General features: G+C 50.9%; 1 protein-coding gene across 1 annotated transcript; it reads left to right on the plus strand.

Annotated features, from left to right (window-relative positions):
- Window positions 1–5,334: 5,334 nt before the first annotated feature.
- On the plus strand, window positions 5,335–21,184 carry LOC138657433 (zinc finger protein 271-like). The gene is made up of 9 exons (XM_069745223.1): window positions 5,335–5,444; window positions 5,973–6,119; window positions 6,422–6,601; window positions 7,584–7,707; window positions 13,072–13,169; window positions 13,248–13,326; window positions 13,421–13,518; window positions 13,641–13,758; window positions 19,759–21,184. The coding sequence occupies exons 2-9, from the start codon at window positions 6,030–6,032 to the stop codon at window positions 21,132–21,134; spliced, it is 2,163 nt and encodes a 720-aa protein (XP_069601324.1). The 5' UTR covers window positions 5,335–5,444; window positions 5,973–6,029; the 3' UTR covers window positions 21,135–21,184.
- The last annotated feature ends 777 nt before the right edge of the window (window positions 21,185–21,961 follow it).

The raw sequence follows: 21,961 nt of genomic DNA on the forward strand, positions 1-21,961 counted from the left end.
CACCGGAGCTGCCGGAATCTCCTCCATTCTCCTCCTGTCACCGCTGAGCCGTCTACACCGGAGCTGCCGGAATCTCCTCCATTCTCCTCCTGTCACCGCTGAGCCGTCTACACCGGAGCTGCCGGAATCTCCTCCATTCTCCTCCGTCACCGCTGAGCCGTCTACACCGGAGCTGCCGGAATCTCCTCCATTCTCCTCCTGTCACCGCTGAGCCGTCTACACCGGAGCTGCCGGAATCTCCTCCATTCTCCTCCTGTCACCGCTGAGCCGTCTACACCGGAGCTGCCGGAATCTCCTCCATTCTCCTCCTGTCACCGCTGAGCCGTCTGCACCGGAGCTGCCGGAATCTCCTCCATTCTCCTCCTGTCACCGCTGAGCCGTCTACACCGAAGCTGCCGGAATCTCCTCCATTCTCCTCCGTCACCGCTGAGCCGTCTACACCGGAGCTGCCGGAATCTCCTCCATTCTCCTCCTGTCACCGCTGAGCCGTCTACACCGGAGCTGCCGGAATCTCCTCCATTCTCCTCCGTCACCGCTGAGCCGTCTACACCGGAGCTGCCGGAATCTCCTCCATTCTCCTCCTGTCACCGCTGAGCCGTCTACACCGGAGCTGCCGGAATCTCCTCCATTCTCCTCCGTCACCGCTGAGCCGTCTACACCGGAGCTGCCGGAATCTCCTCCATTCTCCTCCGTCACCGCTGAGCCGTCTACACCGGAGCTGCCGGAATCTCCTCCATTCTCCTCCTGTCACCGCTGAGCCGTCTACACCGGAGCTGCCGGAATCTCCTCCATTCTCCTCCTGTCACCGCTGAGCCGTCTACACCGGAGCTGCCGGAATCTCCTCCATTCTCCTCCTGTCACCGCTGAGCCGTCTGCACCGGAGCTGCCGGAATCTCCTCCATTCTCCTCCTGTCACCGCTGAGCCGTCTACACCGAAGCTGCCGGAATCTCCTCCATTCTCCTCCTGTCACCGCTGAGCCGTCTACACCGGAGCTGCCGGAATCTCCTCCATTCTCCTCCTGTCACCGCTGAGCCGTCTACACCGGAGCTGCCGGAATCTCCTCCATTCTCCTCCTGTCACCGCTGAGCCGTCTGCACCGGAGCTGCCGGAATCTCCTCCATTCTCCTCCTGTCACCGCTGAGCCGTCTACACCGAAGCTGCCGGAATCTCCTCCATTCTCCTCCTGTCACCGCTGAGCCGTCTACACCGGAGCTGCCGGAATCTCCTCCATTCTCCTCCTGTCACCGCTGAGCCGTCTACACCGGAGCTGCCGGAATCTCCTCCATTCTCCTCCTGTCACCGCTGAGCCGTCTGCACCGGAGCTGCCGGAATCTCCTCCATTCTCCTCCTGTCACCGCTGAGCCGTCTACACCGAAGCTGCCGGAATCTCCTCCATTCTCCTCCTGTCACCGCTGAGCCGTCTACACCGGAGCTGCCGGAATCTCCTCCATTCTCCTCCGTCACCGCTGAGCCGTCTACACCGGAGCTGCCGGAATCTCCTCCATTCTCCTCCTGTCACCGCTGAGCCGTCTACACCGGAGCTGCCGGAATCTCCTCCATTCTCCTCCTGTCACCGCTGAGCCGTCTACACCGGAGCTGCCGGAATCTCCTCCATTCTCCTCCTGTCACCGCTGAGCCGTCTGCACCGGAGCTGCCGGAATCTCCTCCATTCTCCTCCTGTCACCGCTGAGCCGTCTACACCGAAGCTGCCGGAATCTCCTCCATTCTCCTCCTGTCACCGCTGAGCCGTCTACACCGGAGCTGCCGGAATCTCCTCCATTCTCCTCCTGTCACCGCTGAGCCGTCTACACCGGAGCTGCCGGAATCTCCTCCATTCTCCTCCTGTCACCGCTGAGCCGTCTGCACCGGAGCTGCCGGAATCTCCTCCATTCTCCTCCTGTCACCGCTGAGCCGTCTACACCGAAGCTGCCGGAATCTCCTCCATTCTCCTCCTGTCACCGCTGAGCCGTCTACACCGGAGCTGCCGGAATCTCCTCCATTCTCCTCCTGTCACCGCTGAGCCGTCTACACCGGAGCTGCCGGAATCTCCTCCATTCTCCTCCTGTCACCGCTGAGCCGTCTGCACCGGAGCTGCCGGAATCTCCTCCATTCTCCTCCTGTCACCGCTGAGCCGTCTACACCGAAGCTGCCGGAATCTCCTCCATTCTCCTCCTGTCACCGCTGAGCCGTCTACACCGGAGCTGCCGGAATCTCCTCCATTCTCCTCCTGTCACCGCTGAGCCGTCTACACCGGAGCTGCCGGAATCTCCTCCATTCTCCTCCTGTCACCGCTGAGCCGTCTGCACCGGAGCTGCCGGAATCTCCTCCATTCTCCTCCTGTCACCGCTGAGCCGTCTACACCGAAGCTGCCGGAATCTCCTCCATTCTCCTCCTGTCACCGCTGAGCCGTCTACACCGGAGCTGCCGGAATCTCCTCCATTCTCCTCCTGTCACCGCTGAGCCGTCTACACCGGAGCTGCCGGAATCTCCTCCATTCTCCTCCTGTCACCGCTGAGCCGTCTGCACCGGAGCTGCCGGAATCTCCTCCATTCTCCTCCTGTCACCGCTGAGCCGTCTACACCGAAGCTGCCGGAATCTCCTCCATTCTCCTCCTGTCACCGCTGAGCCGTCTACACCGGAGCTGCCGGAATCTCCTCCATTCTCCTCCTGTCACCGCTGAGCCGTCTACACCGGAGCTGCCGGAATCTCCTCCATTCTCCTCCTGTCACCGCTGAGCCGTCTGCACCGGAGCTGCCGGAATCTCCTCCATTCTCCTCCTGTCACCGCTGAGCCGTCTACACCGGAGCTGCCGGAATCTCCTCCATTCTCCTCCTGTCACCGCTGAACCGTCTACACCGGAGCTGCCAGAATCTCCTCCTGTCACCGCTGAGCCGTCTACACCGGAGCTGCCGGAATCTCCTCCATTCTCCTCCTGTCACCGCTGAACCGTCTACACCGGAGCTGCCAGAATCTCCTCCTGTCACTGCTGAGCCGTCTACACCGGAGCTGCCGGAATCTCCTCCATTCTCCTCCTGTCACCGCTGAGCCGTCTACACCGGAGCTGCCGGAATCTCCTCCATTCTCCTCTTGTCACCGCTGAGCCGTCTACACCGGAGCTGCCGGAATCTCCTCCATTCTCCTGTCACCGCTGAGCCGTCTACCCTGGAGCTGCCGGAATCTCCTCCATTCTCCTCCCGTCACCGCTGAGCCGTCTACACCGGAGCTGCCGGAATCTCCTCCATTCTCCTCCTGTCACCACTGAGCCGTCTACACCGGAGCTGCCGGAATCTCCTCCATTCTCCTCCTGTCACCGCTGAGCCGTCTACACCGGAGCTGCCGGAATCTCCTCCATTCTCCTCCTGTCACCGCTGAGCCGTCTGCACCGGAGCTGCCGGAATCTCCTCCATTCTCCTCCTGTCACCGCTGAGCCGTCTACACCGAAGCTGCCGGAATCTCCTCCATTCTCCTCCGTCACCGCTGAGCCGTCTACACCGGAGCTGCCGGAATCTCCTCCATTCTCCTCCTGTCACCGCTGAGCCGTCTACACCGGAGCTGCCGGAATCTCCTCCATTCTCCTCCGTCACCGCTGAGCCGTCTACACCGGAGCTGCCGGAATCTCCTCCATTCTCCTCCGTCACCGCTGAGCCGTCTACACCGGAGCTGCCGGAATCTCCTCCATTCTCCTCCTGTCACCGCTGAGCCGTCTACACCGGAGCTGCCGGAATCTCCTCCATTCTCCTCCTGTCACCGCTGAGCCGTCTACACCGGAGCTGCCGGAATCTCCTCCATTCTCCTCCTGTCACCGCTGAGCCGTCTACACCGGAGCTGCCGGAATCTCCTCCATTCTCCTCCGTCACCGCTGAGCCGTCTACACCGGAGCTGCCGGAATCTCCTCCATTCTCCTCCTGTCACCGCTGAGCCGTCTACACCGGAGCTGCCGGAATCTCCTCCATTCTCCTCCTGTCACCGCTGAGCCGTCTACACCGGAGCTGCCGGAATCTCCTCCATTCTCCTCCTGTCACCGCTGAGCCGTCTGCACCGGAGCTGCCGGAATCTCCTCCATTCTCCTCCTGTCACCGCTGAGCCGTCTACACCGAAGCTGCCGGAATCTCCTCCATTCTCCTCCGTCACCGCTGAGCCGTCTACACCGGAGCTGCCGGAATCTCCTCCATTCTCCTCCTGTCACCGCTGAGCCGTCTACACCGGAGCTGCCGGAATCTCCTCCATTCTCCTCCGTCACCGCTGAGCCGTCTACACCGGAGCTGCCGGAATCTCCTCCATTCTCCTCCTGTCACCGCTGAGCCGTCTACACCGGAGCTGCCGGAATCTCCTCCATTCTCCTCCGTCACCGCTGAGCCGTCTACACCGGAGCTGCCGGAATCTCCTCCATTCTCCTCCGTCACCGCTGAGCCGTCTACACCGGAGCTGCCGGAATCTCCTCCATTCTCCTCCTGTCACCGCTGAGCCGTCTACACCGGAGCTGCCGGAATCTCCTCCATTCTCCTCCTGTCACCGCTGAGCCGTCTACACCGGAGCTGCCGGAATCTCCTCCATTCTCCTCCTGTCACCGCTGAGCCGTCTGCACCGGAGCTGCCGGAATCTCCTCCATTCTCCTCCTGTCACCGCTGAGCCGTCTACACCGAAGCTGCCGGAATCTCCTCCATTCTCCTCCTGTCACCGCTGAGCCGTCTACACCGGAGCTGCCGGAATCTCCTCCATTCTCCTCCTGTCACCGCTGAGCCGTCTACACCGGAGCTGCCGGAATCTCCTCCATTCTCCTCCTGTCACCGCTGAGCCGTCTGCACCGGAGCTGCCGGAATCTCCTCCATTCTCCTCCTGTCACCGCTGAGCCGTCTACACCGAAGCTGCCGGAATCTCCTCCATTCTCCTCCTGTCACCGCTGAGCCGTCTACACCGGAGCTGCCGGAATCTCCTCCATTCTCCTCCTGTCACCGCTGAGCCGTCTACACCGGAGCTGCCGGAATCTCCTCCATTCTCCTCCTGTCACCGCTGAGCCGTCTACACCGAAGCTGCCGGAATCTCCTCCATTCTCCTCCTGTCACCGCTGAGCCGTCTACACCGGAGCTGCCGGAATCTCCTCCATTCTCCTCCTGTCACCGCTGAGCCGTCTACACCGGAGCTGCCGGAATCTCCTCCATTCTCCTCCGTCACCGCTGAGCCGTCTACACCGGAGCTGTCGCAGGACAGAACAAAGATGAAGTGTCTCCGAGTCCTGCACAGAGAGAGCGGAAGGAGCTCTGGTATCATGACAAGATCATCATCACCACAGGTCTTTCGCCTCTTTTCTCCTGAGCCCCGCCCCCTGATCACATGACGGTGACGTCACCACAGGTCCTTCAGCTCTCCGTGCAGCAGCTCCGTCCTGGTTGTGTGCAGCTCGTGTTCTCTGGTGTCAGCCAGCAGCAGATTTCCCGCCATTCCGGTGAGATTACAGGAGGGTTTGTGGTAAATCTGTGAGAGGAGAGTGTGGGGTGAGATCAGAGCTGTTCCTGTGGAGGCTCCTGCTCCCTGTGACTGCGGCTCCTCAGTGTTGGGGACGGGCAGCATTGTATGGGGGATGTGCAGCGTCTGCTCCTCATCTCACGGCCCCCGCTGGTGGTGTAGTTACCGTGGTGACCGTCCTCTGCTGGTGATGTTACCACGGTGACCGTCCTCTGCTGGAGGTGTAGTTACCACGGTGACCGTCCTCTGCTGGAGGTGTAGTTACCACGGTGACCGTCCTCTGCTGGCGGTGCAGTTACCACGGTGACCGTCCTCTGCTGGAGGAGTAGTTACCACGGTGACCGTCCTACGAGGCTGATAATGAGCGGTCAGATCGGCGGAGGAGGCCGCGGTGGAGTTTTGTGGCTTTTCCTCCAGATTCCTCCTGATAAATGTTGATATTTGGCAGAATTTAGTGATTGTCGTTCTGTCGTCCCCGGTGATTTCCATCTTCTCCTTCATCATGAAGACGCCGGCTGGACGAGATCCCTCCAGCTGATCCAGTGCTCATCCCTCCTCCTCCTGAATGACCCCGAGGATGGACGAGGACGGGGATGAGACCACCAGAAGATTATTCCACTTCGCCCTGGAGATCATCTCCCTGCTGAGCGGAGAGGTAACTCCTCTACATTTCTATCAGCTTTATTGTGTTCTGTGACAAGTCCGACATCCAGAATAGAGAGAAGGATTCTTTACTGTAAGAGCAGTGATTGTGTGGAGCTCTCTGCCCGGAGGAGTTGTCATGGGGATTCCCTATAAGAGCTGTAGAGGGGCCGGGATGTCTGTCCGGAGGGGAATAATATTCCCGGTTATGGCCCCAGATTACTGGAGACGGTTATTGATCCCGGGATTTCTACTGATTGTCAGATCTGGAGTCGGGAAGGAATCTTCTCCCTAAGTGTCTCTCTCCATACACAGGATTACACAATAGTGAGGAAGACACCGGGGGACGGTGTGACTCCCATCATCCATCTCCAGGAGTCAGGAGGGCGGAGCCCGGGCCCCATCACAGAGCCTCCCCCGCACTCCCTGCTACATGAGAGGAACAAGAAGATCCTGGAGCTCAGCAACAAGATGATTGAGCTGCTGAGCGGAGAGGTGACTGCTGGGAGATTATACAGGACTGGAGGATTCTGGGTGATGAGTGGAGAGGTGACTGCTGGGACATTATACAGGACTGGAGGATTCTGGGTGATGAGCGGAGAGGTGACTGCTGGGACATTATACAGGACTGGAGGATTCTGGGTGATGAGCGGAGAGGTGACTGCTGGGACATTATACAGGACTGGAGGATTCTGGGTGATGAGCGGAGAGGTGACTGCTGGGACATTATACAGCACTGGAGGATTCTGGGTGATGAGTGGAGAGGTGACTGCTGGGACATTATACAGCACTGGAGGATTCTGGGTGATGAGCGGAGAGGTGACTGCTGGGACATTATACAGCACTGGAGGATTCTGGGTGATGAGCGGAGAGGTGACTGCTGGGACATTATACAGCACTGGAGGATTCTGGGTGATAAGCGGAGAGGTGACTGCTGGGACATTATACAGCACTGGAGGATTCTGGGTGATGAGCGGAGAGGTGACTGCTGGGACATTATACAGCACTGGAGGATTCTGGGTGATGAGCGGAGACGTGACTGCTGGGACATTATACAGGACTGGAGGATTCTGGGTGATGAGCGGAGAGGTGACTGCTGGGACATTATACAGCACTGGAGGATTCTGGGTGATGAGCGGAGAGGTGACTGCTGGGACATTATACAGCACTGGAGGATTCTGGGTGATGAGCGGAGAGGTGACTGCTGGGACATTATACAGGACTGGAGGATCCTGGGTGATGAGCGGAGAGGTGACTGCTGGGACATTATACAGCACTGGAGGATTCTGGGTGATGAGCGGAGAGGTGACTGCTGGGACATTATACAGGACTGGAGGATTCTGGGTGATCAGCGGAGAGGTGACTGCTGGGACATTATACAGGACTGGAGGATTCTGGGTGATGAGCGGAGAGGTGACTGCTGGGACATTATACAGCACTGGAGGATTCTGGGTGATGACGGTGTGGCTGTTGTCAGGTTCCTATAAGGTGTCAGGACGTCGCTGTCTATCTCTCCATGGAGGAGTGGGAGTATCTAGAAGGACACCAGGATCGGTACCAGGATGTGATGATGGAGGAGCTCCGGCCTCTTACACCACGAGGTGAGAGGCTCCTTGTTGGCTCCGGTGGATGTGATGACGTCTCTCCGCCGTCGTCCTATAATAGATGAGTTTTCTCCAGACTTGCTCTGGTTTTCTCTACATTTTCTCTGTCTGACAACAGCTTTCATTTCCTGATTATTTTCTTCTGATCTGTGAGTCGCGGTTTCTCCTCTGTCTTCTTGTCTTCATCAGTCTTAAGTCTTCGTCCTCGTGTGAAAATAATGGGAACTGCGATCCTATAAATACTGGGTTTTGTAGGAAAATCTTGGCAACAGATACACGGGTCTTCTACAGGCCCCTGGCAGTCATGGCAATTCATTTTTGGAACCCTGCATATGAAAGGACTGACTGGCAGCGGAATGGGACACCCAATTGTTATGCAACTGCTGAGCAGTTGCGCTCGGCCAACACCAGGGGGGCTGTAACTGGAAAAAGGGTCGCACTTACTGTGTAAGGCCAGGTGCACACGTTGCAGATTACTCTGCGGATTTTTGTAAATCCGCTGGTAACTTGCACTGCGGAATTACTGCGTATTTTTGCGTATTTTGTGCGGATTCCTATTATGGAGCAGGTGTAAACCGCTGCGGAATCCGCACAAAGAATTGACATGCTGCGGAATAAATAACGCCATGTTTGCGCGCGTTTTTTTACGCAACATGTGTACTGCGGATTTTGTTTTCCATAGGGTTACGTTATACTGTAAACTCAGGGAAAACTGCTGCGAATCTGCAGTGGCCAATCTGCGGATCCGCGACGTGCACATACCCTAACACTTGGTGCAGAAGTGCTGGCCGCCTCCAGGAGGCGGCAGAGGAGTCAGGCAGGCTGAAGACGGCAACAAAGAGTGAGATGAAGTACCAGAGGTCACAGCAAAGCACGAGGTCAGAGACGAGCCAAAAGTCCGAGCCAGACGGGAGTGCGGTTTCCAAAACGTGAGATGGGAAGAGGAGTCGAAGTACGAGCCAGAGGGAAAAAAAAATCCTGTGTGGGAACACAGTACCAGAGACAGAAAAACCAAAGACGGAGTTCAGAGTTCAAGCCGAGTCATACACTGTAGGGAAATCGCCAAATGTACACTGAGTCAGGAATAGGGGACAGGTCAGACATATTCACGGGATGTCAAAGGCAGAAAGATCACTAGGGAATACGGATCAGCTGCGCCAGCCAAGGAGCAGAACTATCACTGAAACAGGCAACCAGAAATAGGACCAATAAGTAGCCACCCAAGAACCAAAGAGAGGCAGGAAAGGTTAATTCCTCCATGACCAGGCCGGGGAAAGAGAATCAAGAAGCAAACCCCGACCTTGATCATGACACCAACCAGTTACATGGCGCTGTCAGCAGCAGTGAAATGGTTAAATGGCAGCAATCTGTGGTCGCTCCACATTTCATCTGGCATCCTCCATGCATGAACACCAGATATCCGGAAGGGGTTAAAGAGCCTTATCACATGAGGTCAGCATGCACTGGATGGGGTGTTCTAGTTGCAAGGGCTCAACGACAGCGAAATGGTGGTCCGCTCTTCCTCTTCATGAGGTCTGACCGGAACGATGTAAGTGGGATGGTGACGCAGTTGTTGGCCCTGCAGGGACATCGGGCAGCACAAGGTGTGGGGGTAATAATCAGTGTAAGTCTCCGTTAATCCCTCTACAACATGCGCTGTACATGTGCGGTGCGGCAAGTTTCGGTCACCACAGTAAATCGTGCAGTGACAGAGTAAAGATGGCTACTGTCTCTGACCGCAGACCATCCCTGTACATCAACACGGGGAGCTGTACCACCTCCTGCCTTATCTACTTCATCAAGGATTGGTTGGCCAACTCTTGAGCAGCCAATCACAGCGTGTTGACAAAATTGTAAAAAAACACAAATCTAATGTGGCAAGCTATGATTGGTAATGTCTGAGATGGCACCAATAAGAGCAGTTAACATTGGTGGGGTGATCGCAGCGTCCAGTCTGATTATTAATCGTTTTGGCGCCGGTTCGCTAGTCAATAGTTACTGATCAATCAGCGCCAAAAGGGTTCATTACAACAATCACTGTTCTGCACGCTATATTTCCCTTAGATCTGGTGTGCAGAGCTGTTGTGTAGCCGCTGTGTACCTGCGAGTGAGAAATAACCGGTGGCCAGTGGTTGCCATCCTCCTGCGATCTCCTCTGACTGCTGTGTGACTGATTTGTACCAGGTCCGCACACCCCCAATTACCCCAACTCTCATGTGAATTTTTGTCTCACTTTTTTTGGGACCTCTTTTGATGTGTGCATCCCATGCTTATCTCATTCCCCCAATTGCATTCTGCGCTGAGCATTCGTGCTCAGCTTTTGGGGCTTTTTGTTTTTCCGACACGTGTGCGCTTGCTGTGGCGGCAGTGCTCTGGTCAGTATTGCTGATCAGTTTGTACCAAGGGATTTTTTTTTATGAGTGGAGTAGCAGAATAAATAGTAACAATAGTAGTTAGTACCAAGAAACTTTAATATGTGGGGAGGAATCACATTAGGAGAGCGGACGTCAGAGCGTTAGTGACGGCTGTTTTTAATTTTGCAGAAAAAAAAAATACCGAGTAGCTTCATAGGTAAAGTATTAGTGTAGTGATGTCACTGTCATCCTTTTTATACCAAGTTTGTTGTTTACTTCTACTGGTAATTATTCTAATTTTTTCTCTAATTTTCATTCTCTACTTTTTTATTAAATTTCATAATAAATAGTTACACACGCCCCACACAATACTCATTTAAAGCTCCACTTACACATCGTACAGGGGAGAAGAAGATAATTCAACTGGCCGATTCTTGAAGAAGACGCCATTCACCAGAGGAGGCAGACGCTTTCCTTGCTCCTACACAGATTCAGACAGTGAGGACGATCCTATGTTCCTCTATTTTTCCTCCTCCTCCACATCTTGTTAGGAGGGACCCCCAGCAAGGCGCCTTAGGACTGTGGCAAACCCTTTAGAAATCGATGCCACATGGCCTCCATCCCCCCTCAAAGAAATTATCAGCCTCTTGTTCCGGAATTTATGGACAACTCAGGAGACCATTTTTTTTTTTTGGTAGAGGTCTCAGTGACATTGGTTCTACAGTAAGGATATAATAAATCATATGAGGCCCAGACAAATTTATATGCCCAATTTTTTTTTTACCAAAATCTCACATCATCACACGCCAGATGGACCCCTGTAAATGCAGCAGAAATTATGACACTTTGGGGTCTTGTTCTGCATATGGGCCTCATGAATAAACCAGAGCCTCGGCAATACTGGAGTACTGATATTTTCTACAGCTCACCGGTATCTCTATGGCCGCAACAAGGACACAATTTGAAGTAATACAAAAAATGTTTCCCTAAGGCCGGGATCACACTTGCGAGATACTCGCATGAGTCTCACATCTCAATACCCAGCACTGTCGCCGGCACTCGGGACGGGAGTGTGCTGCTGCATGTATTTCTATGTAGTTGAATGCTCCAGTACGAGTGCCGAGTATTGAGGTGCGAGACCTGTGCAAGTTTCTCACAAGTGTGATCCCGGCCTTATGCTGATAATGTGCAGTGTCCTCACAAGACGATCACAAGTTTGATCGTCTATATAAAATTCGGCCAGTAGTCAACCACTTTAGCAGAAAAATTACTGAGGCCACAACGAGGGACATTTTTGTAGATGAATCTCTGGTTGCCCATTAAGAGGACAACATGCGGAATTATGCTGTGTGAGAGTACATCAGGGTACACCCACAGATTTAGGGTCTACGAAGGGAGGAACATCAGGATTTACTCCCCCTGAATGAACCCTGTCCTGGCGGTGAGTGGAATATTGTGTAGGAATTGGTGCACCTACTGCTGGATAAGTGTTATCATCTCTACGTGGATAACTTCTACACTAGCATCCGGCTCTTTAAAACCCTTTCTGCCAATGGTAATGTATGTGGCATCGTGCGAAAACATAAGGGAGGCCTCCCTAAGCCACTAATTGGGCAACTGCTGAGAAAGGGCGAGAGAAGAGCCCAATGCAGCGACAATGTGCGAGATGTCCTGATCTCCATCACCAACCACTGTGACAACAGCTCTTATATCACTGCCCGAAGTACCACAACTGAAGTCCCAAAGCCAGATCGTATCCTGGATTATAATACACGAATAACAAAAGGGTAACAAAGTTTAGCACTTTTGAATTTTAGGCTCCATATCTCACCATCAACGACTGCTTCGAATGTGAGACCACCATCATTTTATAAATCCACATTTTGGCTTTAAACACTACCTGAACCCTGGGCAGCGCTCTATCAGATTCAAATTTGTCTCTTCTAAACTCTGACCTCAGGTTTCTTCACGTTCCCAATGTTGATGCTTACTGGTCACTTCACTTAGGTTTGTATACAGGTATTTCTTCCATTCTATCCTCAAGTGTTGGATTGGGTTGAGGTCTGGGGGCTGTGGGGACAATCTAGCACCTCTACTTCATTGTCATTGAATCATATCTTAGCCATTTTCGTCCTATGCTTTGGGTCATTGTCCTGCTGGAACACTATTTCGTCCTTTTCATACACATAGTACTCGAGTGTACAAAGTAACTCATCTTGTAGGATACTCACACATCTAGCTCAGCATTGAGACCACCATCGATCCTGGTCAAGTATCCAACACCTTGGCTGTGAAAAAAACTCATATCATCAGGCTTTCTCCACTGAACTTAAGTTCCTACAATTTTTCAATCTATTTCTTTTTCCCAGTTTCTTCCAGACCCATTTGCAGCCATCAGAGCCGTCTATTGACTTTTGTCTCATCACTCCAAATCTCCCGTTACCAATTTTCTACTGTCCACTTGCGACAACTCACTTTTTAATAGGAGGATGTCAGGTTCTCTCCTCTTAGAGTGATCCCAGAGGATCCTTTCTAGGAGGGAGGCCTCCTCGATGTCCTCATGGTGACATCATGACCTGTCAAAAAACAATCGCTGTTAAATGGTAACCGTCCTTCCCCCCAATCTCCATTACTGTAAATTTGGAGAGAAGAAACAACTGGATAGAAATGTGGAGCTTTCTCCAGCTCCTCTGTGGTTCCATTCCTGGTGGAGACGAGACTTGGAGAAGTTGTGTTTATTAGTGCGGCTCCTCCATCTGACTGACGAGGGTTTTCTCTGTCCCCCTCCTCAGGGTCCTCATCCTCCGAGGGCAGAGCAGAGAGCATTAGGCTTTATCACTTCATACTTGGGGCCCACAATGTGTTGGGACCTCGGTACCGGTGGTGAGGACCACAACAATGTAATTTAGTCCCTGATACATAAACCTAGAATTACCGGTTCTGAGAGACGTGTCTCATATATAGACAGATACACGGCAGGTGATGTATTCAGTCTGTGTTTCCACAGATGGATCCAGGAGGAGAAATCCACCAGAGAGATGTCCCCGTCCTCTGTGTCCCCAGGACTGTCCAGAGGAGAATCACAACATCCCGGAGGATCATCAGGTAGATGACACTGAAGCCCCCACAACATCTGACCATGAAGTGATGGGACCTGAGCTCATCTTACATTTTTCTTTTTAGGGTGAACAACTGATTGATATTAAGGTTGAGGTTATCGATGAAGTCGAAGAGACAATCGCCATATGGGCCGTTCAGCAGGGTGAGACTGTCATGTCCTGTGGTCACCTACTATTGCTGCAATCATCTCATCATCACATGACACAATCTATTCCATCACTGTGTGTTTCCTACAGATGGATCCAGGAGGAGAAATCCACCAGAGAGATGTCCCCGTCCTCTGTATCCCCAGGACTGTCCGGAGGAGAATCACAACATCCCGGAGGATCATCAGGTAGACGGTGCTGAGCCCTGTACTGGATCTGTATATGGGGGGACATTTCTGATCGAAGTCATAGATGTCACAGATTTTGGTGGTTTCTTGTATTGTGCTGATTGTTACATCTGATATATCAGGAGGAAGATCCGACTAAGAATAAAGTGAAGGAAGAGACAGAAGAAGAAGCGATGACGAGGGGGAATCAGCCGTGTGTGAGTGATGGGAAGGAGGAGATTCCGGGAGATGTTTCCACAGGTATATGATGATGACCGATGTGTGATGACGATGGCCAGTGTGTGATATTGTGTGGAGTCTCCTTTGCAGTGAAGCTTTATCCGCTATCCACATCACAGCAGAAGCGTCCGGTGATGGCGCGGCTGCTCCTGTAGAGTCCAGCGGTGCACCGATGAATAATGGATCCGCCTTCACACCTCTTGTTAATGATTTAGGAAGCACATATTTAGTTTTCCTTTACCTTTCTTAATACTCTTTTCATCCTTTACATCCATATTTTTCTTCCACAAGTCCCGTGTGTTCTGGCTTCTTTTTCATTCCCTATTGCCCTCCTGTGTGTAACATCTAGCCCCGTTGGCCTCTAGTGTATAACTTCCAGCTCTGTTTCTCCCCCAGTGTATAACATCTGTCTCCTTAGCCTATCCGGTGTATAACATCCTGCACAGTTGCTCCTTCCCCAATGTATAACATCTAGCCCTGTTGGACCCCTGCCATATAACATATGGCTCCTCACTACATATTGGTAATGAAAACTGAAGGGTAAATAGAGCCTGGAGTGGCATACTGAGAAGGTGATATGTACAGAACAGGCCAGATATTAAATATGGGTTATATTGACAAAAAACAGTGTGCACTTTATTATAAGACCACATAGTGATATTGGGACTGCCTATTTAGAAGAACCTTCTCTCCCGGTCTCTCCAGACTAACAAAATGTTGTCTAGAAATCTCTTTCCAATGGCAAAATACATAAATTCCCAAAATAGGGTGTCCTCATTGATGTTCTGAAAATGTTTGAACTTTTTTTCCCAATACATAGGATGAAATTTAACTTTTTTCTGCTGTTGTTTTTGTGAAACTTTACTCTTTATGTGCTTCACAAGTTGAGTGATAAAACGACCGTCCACCTTGAGACTGAAAAGTGACTGTACGTTCATCATATATAGACCCCCTTCCTTGTATCCTCCATTTTTCTCCTGTAAAGATGAACCGATGGAGGAATCCCATCCGTTCCTAGTAATAAGGCGCTTACAGACAGTCTCCATATAGCAAATCCCGGCTTTCATCTTTTTACCATTATACAGTGATCTGGACTTACAACGGACACACCTGGGTGGCATCCTTATAGTAGCTGCTGGCTGGTAGAGCGAGCCGTCATAAAGAAGGTCAACATGTCAGATCAAAACCAAAGACAATATCAAGAAGCGAGGACGATGTGAGAATCAGAAAGCAGAATAAGAATGGTCATGTAGATAGAGGCCCGGTCACTCAGCCCGGAGTATTATGGAAGCCATAGAAGCCCAAGAAAGACTAGCAGGATCAATGAAACCAGGTGCAGAATAGATACAGTACGTAACTGGTAACGCCCAGCAGACTGCGGAAGTTTAATAGGATGGGGTATCTAGATAGAGGTAGCACCTCTGGTGGAGTGCTTGCCGTGTCCTCTTTGGACAGCTCTTCCATCTTTGGTCCTCATCTGATGCTCAACTCTCACCTGTACCTCCCAATTAGCTGCTAGCATGCGGCAGCGGGTACACCCCGGAACACCGCCTCGGCAGGCGGGCCAAACCAGGTGAGGGTAGCTGTTGGGTTTCTTTGAGACCTACAGTGATTTTCAAGGGTTTGCCTACCCTTGCATGTGAAGACTGGATATGGCAGACTGTGCGGAAGAAACCAAGGTTCAACGGACAGACAGGCGATTTCCAGCACAGTGTTGTGGAGTGCTGAGAGGGCGCAGCGAGGCACATATAGGACACTGCTGGCCATCCACTGCACCCTGACCTATCTCCAGTTGTCTCGCTTAGCTCTTGCCACTGGGGCTCGATAAGTACAGGCGAGAGAGTGAGGTTGACGACTGCGCAACTCCTCCTCACTTTAATCCAAGTCAACCACTGCGTAACCTAACCCTGAAGTCATGGTCATCTTCGAAAACGAAGGACGAACATCATCAATAGGATGTGGTGCTGCCCCATAGGTCACCGCATAGGAAAGGCAGGGGGAGGGTGGGGTAAACTTATTACTGCAGCCCCCCATACCACTGCACTGACCATCCTGGAAGCCGGGAAAGGGACCACCGATCTGATCTGAGGGGGCAGCGGAGGGCAGAGGACACCATAATTGGCTGGAAAAGGGAAACGTGTAGTGTCTGTTCAGTCCCGGGGTGGAGGGTCGCTGTAACTGTGGGCAGTACAATTAATCATAAGTGAGGCATCTTACATGGTAACAGTATTTTTCATTAATATATGTTATACACAACTTTTTGATCAGTTTTCATTAAACTCGATAAACAATAATAAACTTTATGAATTGTATGAATAGAAAATAGGAAACTCTGTAACCTGTCACCACAGAAATCTGCGCATTTCTTATTCCGTCTCAGAATTCTCAGTTCCGGGCTAAAATTTCCATTCAGTTAGGAAACATTGTTCCATTACTGAGATTGGAGGTGACGGCGGCTACTAATGAGATTCTGTGTAGGGGGAGGGGTGTCAGGAACATGAGGTATTTGACTATGATCGCGCACACTGAGCTCTGCTACATCCCAGAGCAGAGAACAGACACGCTGTGGGCGATTCCGACCCCCCCCCCCTATTCTCACTCTGCCTGCTGCCATGTGTGTAATTCAAAACCCTCAGTAGAATCACTGAAAAAGTTTTATGGCTTTCAGCTGCAGACAAATCTCCCTACACTACCCATTCCCTCCTCCCAACCAATACCAGCCCGAACTGGTATATCCATTTACAAACTGCATGCATTTCTTTGTTCTATTAACGGGATGGGGCACCGATCTGGGCTAGGGATATAAGAATTATATATTTCGGATGTCCATCGATAGATCTATCACTCACTGAAAGCACTAGCAGCTAAACACAGTGAGTGCAAAGCATGGATTTCTTCGTAAACGGTTTAGGTAATTACTCCTAGTGTACACTTAAAATAATCCCCATGATTCTGATCACTGTGTCTTTCTTATACGAGGTTCATACAGCGAGATTTGCGTAATAATAGTTTTCATATTCTAAGTAAAGGGGAGGTTTCAGCCTCTAAGTGATGTCACCAGAGGGGAGGGCTTTGGTTTTGGGCTAGGAATAACTTAGTAAGACAGCATTCTTGCAGTGTCTTGGGCCCGGGGTCTAACTGCTCAACAGATGTGACATGCATCTTGATGTGTCTCCTGAGCACATGGGCAACTAGGAGATGTAATGATCTGAATGACCTGTAAGTGTTCTTTTCCATTTTAATCCTCTTTTTATTTGTAATTGTATTGTACATATAAGATGTCTCTTTTATAATAACGAATGAAGAACTCAGAGATTTCACATAGTGCGCTCCAGGATGAACAAATGTGATTGTCTCTGGACTCACTGAGCATAAAAGAGCGGTAGAATCAGCAGAGCTCAGGGATTTTTACGAGGTTTTTTTTTCATCAAGTGACAATGGACCCTGCTAGGGATGGACATATCACCAATGCAAATGCACAGGGGCCCCAAGGGAGAGGGGCCCTAACAGCTGCTGAGACATCTTGTTCATCCTAGAGCCAGTTGCCGCATCAACACTATGAGGAAAAGAAGGGGCCATACCGGAGTCATTTGCAGACAGAGTGCAGCTGCTCTGTGAAAAAGACGCTGGATCGGCCCCTTCCTCTCGTCATTGTGGATGCTGCCACTGATTCTATGATCCAGGAAATACAAATGATCGCAGGGAAGAATCTGCTCACGCTTAGCCTGACAGTCAACTGAATCCCTCTCTGCTTGTCCTGAAAGGCCTGTGGGGGAGGAAGTGAGGAGGGTGTCCTGTGTGCGATGGGGGGAGGAGGGTGTCCCGTGTGCCATGGGGGGAGGAGAGGAGTGTGTCCCGTGTGCCATGGGGGAGAGGAGGGCGTCTTGTGTGCCATGGGGGAGAGGAGGAGGGTGTCCTGTGTGCCATGGGGGAGGGGAGGAGGGTGCCCTGTGTGCCATGTGGGAGGGGAGGAGGGTGTCCTGTGTGCCATGGGGGGAGGGGAGGAGGGTGTCCTGTGTGCCATGGAAGGAGGGGAGGAAAGTGTCCTGTGTGCCATGAGGGGAGGAGGGTGTCCTGTATGCCATGGGGGGATGGGAGGAGAGTGTCCTGTGTTCCATGGGGGGGGGAGGAGAGGAGGGTGCCCTGTGTGCAATGGGGGAGGGGAGGAGGGTGCCCTGTGTGCCATGGGGGAGGGGAGGAGGGTGTCCTGTGTGCCATGGGGGAGGGGAGGAGGGTGTCCTGTGTGCCATGGGGGGAGGGGAGGAGGGTGTCCTGTGTGCCATGGAAGGAGGGGAGGAAAGTGTCCTGTGTGCCATGAGGGGAGGAGGGTGTCCTGTATGCCATGGGGGGATGGGAGGAGGGTGTCCTGTGTTCCATGGGGGGGAGGAGAGGAGGGTGCCCTGTGTGCCATGGGGGAGGGGAGGAGGGTGTTCCGTGTGCCATGGAGGGAGGGTAGGAGGGTGTGCCATGGGGGAAGGGGAGGAGGGTGTCACGTGTGCCATGGGGGGAGGGGAGGAGGGTGTCCCGTGTGCCATGGGGGAAGGGGAGGAGTGTGTCCCGTGTGCCATGGGGGAGGGGAGGAGGGTGTCCCGTGTGCAATGGAGTGAGGGGAGGAGGGTGTCCCGTGTGCCATGGATGGAAGGGAGGTGGATGTCCCGTGTACCATGAAGTGAGGGAGGAGGGTGCCCTGTGTGCCATGGGGGGAGGGGAGGAGGATGTCCTGTGTGCCATGGGGGGAGGTGAGGAGGGTGTCCCGTGTGTCATGGGGGAGGGGAGGAGGGTGTCCTGTGTGGGCGGGCTGCTGTTTTTAGGCTGGGGGGCCTATATCAATGGCCCCTTACCAGCCTGAGAATACCAGCCCCCAGCTGTGAGATTTAGCAAGGCTGGTTGTCAAAAATTATTATTTATTATTATAGCGCCATTTATTCCATGGCGCTTTACATGTGAGGAGGGGTATACATAATAAAAAAAATTGGAGGGACCCCATGCCGTTCTTTAAAATGATTTATTTAAATAATTTAAAACAGCTTGGGGACACCTCTATTCTTGATAACCAACCTTGCTGAAGCTGACAGCTGAGATAAGCAGGCCCCAGCTGTGACTTTTGCCAGGCTGGTTATAGAAAATAGGGGGAACCCACGCTGGGTTTTTCATTAATTTAGTTATAGCGCAGGCGGCGGGTGAGGAATACCCCAATAATCAGTTCCTGCTGTCACTGTTATTAGCGGCAGCAGGTGTCAGATGATGGGAGTAAGAGTCCCAAATCCCCTACCTGGTGGCATTGTTCTGACTTTAATATAACTCTCTGATCGCTAGCAGAACGATGATGATGAGAGCTGTCTTCAGCACCTGCTGCCGGGGAACAGCACTTACTGTAGCGCTTCTTCCCCGGCGGCAGTCCGTGTGGTACTGATGCTTCACAAGGGTAGCACATGGTTGCCACACGTGTGCCGCAAGTATTACAGACATGGATATCTCTGGTACCGTTTTTTCTGGAACTGGAAATAAATGGACGTGTGTAGGAGGTCTTAGGCATACTGAGGACATGATTACAGTGGCTGGAGCTCGACTGCTCCTGGATGTAGGGCCACCTTTGTGATAAGTTAGTCTCTTTTGCATACTGTACTGAAATGTTAAAACTCCATTTTTAATTGCGTGGACACTTTTCTACACTAATGGTGTAATGGGAAGCTTGCTACGAGAGTGAAATGGCACTGGGGGTACATTAGATGGTAATTCCTGATGGCAGGTTCCCTTTAAGAATTGTCTTATTATTATTATAAACTGTATATTTGCTGTCTATTATCTGCCACCCCTGATTTGTGCCAATGTCACCAGTTTATAAGTGTTCTTCATTTTGCCTGTCATTGCGTTAATGTTATGGCATGTAGTTGTCTTCATTATCACCAGTACTTTCACTTACTAGGGTCTTCATTATGAGCTCCATAACAGAAATTTAGAAATGCCTTTTGTGTTGTAGGATAGATGTGATTTTTTTTTTTCTATCTTTCATCCTTATAGGAAATCCTTGTGAGAATAACGGTTTATCACTAAATTGTAAAAATGAAGATATCAGGAAGCACTCTAATGGAGAAAACCTCATTGCCCTTCATGAACCTCCTGGACTTCACAGCACTTCACTTTCTTATAGTCCTCCTACTCATGAGGAACCCTCTCCTGAGCAATCTTGCATTGTTACCACATTTCCAGGTGACAAAGTGGATACAAGATTTCAGTGTGACAAGCAACTTACTAAAACCTCAGATTTTTTAACACAAAAAAAGCACAAAGGAGAGAAGCCATACTCCTGTTCAGAATGTGGGAAATTCTTTATATCTAAATCAAAATTTGTTATACATCAGAGAATTCACACAGGAGAAAAACCATTTTCATGTTCAGAATGTGGGAAGGCCTTCACAGATAAAGGGAGTCTTGTAAAACATCACAGAATTCATACAGGAAAAAAGCCATATTCATGTTCAGAATGTGGGAAATGTTTTTTATGTAAATCACATCTTGAGACACATCAGAGAATTCACACGGGAGAAAAGCCATTTTCATGTTTGGAATGTGAGAAATCTTTCACAGATAAAGGGAGTCTTATTAAACATCAGAGAGTTCACACAGGAGAGACTCCATATTCTTGTTCAGAATGTGGGAAATGCTTTACAGATAAAGGGAGTCTTATTAGGCATCAGAGAATTCATACAGGAGAGAAGCCATATTCATGTTCAGAATGTGGGAAATGTTTTAGAGATAAGTGGAATCTTATTACACATCAAAGAATTCATACAGGTGAGAAACAATTTTCATGTTTACAATGTGAAAAATGCTTTACAGAGAAAACAAAACTTCGTAAACATCAGAGAACTCACACAGGAGAGAAGCTGTATTCATGTTCAGTCTGTAAGAAATGCTTTACAGCTAAATCAAGTCTTATGACCCACGAGAGAAGTCACACAGGAGAGAAGCCGTATTCGTGTTTAGAATGTGGGAAATGCTTTACAGGTAAATTTAGCCTTATTACACATCAGAGGATTCATACAGGAGAAAAGCCATATTCATGTTCAGAATGTGGAAAATCTTTTAGAGATAAAACAAATCTTGTAAAACATCAGAGAATTCACACCGGGGAGAAACCGTTTTCATGTTTACAATGTGGAAAATGCTTTACAGAAAAATCACAACTTCGTAAACATCAGAGAATTCACACTGGAGAGAAGCCGTATTCATGCTCACTCTGTGAGAAATGCTTTAACGCTAAATCAAGTCTTGTGACACATGAGAAAAGTCACACAGGAGAGAAGCCGTATTCATGTTCACTATGTGGGAAATCTTTTGTAAAGAAATCATATCTTGTTAGACATGAGATAAGTCATACAAGAAAGAATCTGTAAATATGTTCACTGTGTGTTGTAAATTTTAATAAACCGTGCTCAGCATAATTGTGTACATCCCACTGGTAAGTAAGGTTATAATCAATATCTCACTCAACACAAGAACAGTTTCTAAAATGTTCGACAATATATCACCGCGCTACTCCATACATGTGTGGAGGACAATGGTAGTAGGGGGTAATGGTGAAGGTGAAAAATTGGTGTAGATAGACGACGAAGAGGGCTGCAGACCCTCGAAACGCGTTGATTTTCTGTTCCTCCTGCGCACCCGTCCACACTTAGGTGACGTCACTCCGAAACTCCGCTCACTTCATTCCAGCCGCAGACACAGCGTGCTTCCGGCCGGGTCACCCGTGATCCTTACCGACTTCCAGGGCAGCAGTTCCCCGCACACCTAATGTGGACACCTTCTGCAGCACAACGGTTAGTTATCCGGACACTGGCACACCGCTTGCCTCCTCTGCATCCAGGCTCCACACAGTGAGTACCACGTAGAAGCCCGATTAAGTATAACAGGTATCTGCTTTTGAATCCTGATATTTCCACTCACGGCAGAACCACTTAATCACTGAGTTCACTATACTCCGAACAGCTAAGTCATAGCGACTACATGTTATGCTAACAGGACATCATACCTCCCTTTGAATGGCGGCATACTAACGCAGCATCAACGGATTAACTACCTACCTATCTATCTACACCAGTTCTTTAAGGGGTCACACTGCCTCACGGCATTCCAGTAAGTACGATTACAGACATACCACCACTATTTACTGCATATTAAAAGTTTTATTGTCAATATCAAAAACTCCCTTTGCTTATAGGGC

This window comes from Ranitomeya imitator, chromosome 1, assembly GCF_032444005.1.
Source record: "Ranitomeya imitator isolate aRanImi1 chromosome 1, aRanImi1.pri, whole genome shotgun sequence".
Lineage (NCBI taxonomy): Eukaryota > Metazoa > Chordata > Amphibia > Anura > Dendrobatidae > Ranitomeya > Ranitomeya imitator.

Coding starts and splice junctions, on each gene's coding strand:
- LOC138657433 (XM_069745223.1), top strand. CDS start 6,030: ATGACCCCGAGGATGGACGAGGACGGGGATGAGACCACCAGAAGATTA. Junction 13,327..13,420: donor CATATGGGCCGTTCAGCAGG/GTGAGACTGTCA, acceptor TGTTTCCTACAG/ATGGATCCAGGAGGAGAAAT. Junction 13,519..13,640: donor ACATCCCGGAGGATCATCAG/GTAGACGGTGCT, acceptor CTGATATATCAG/GAGGAAGATCCGACTAAGAA.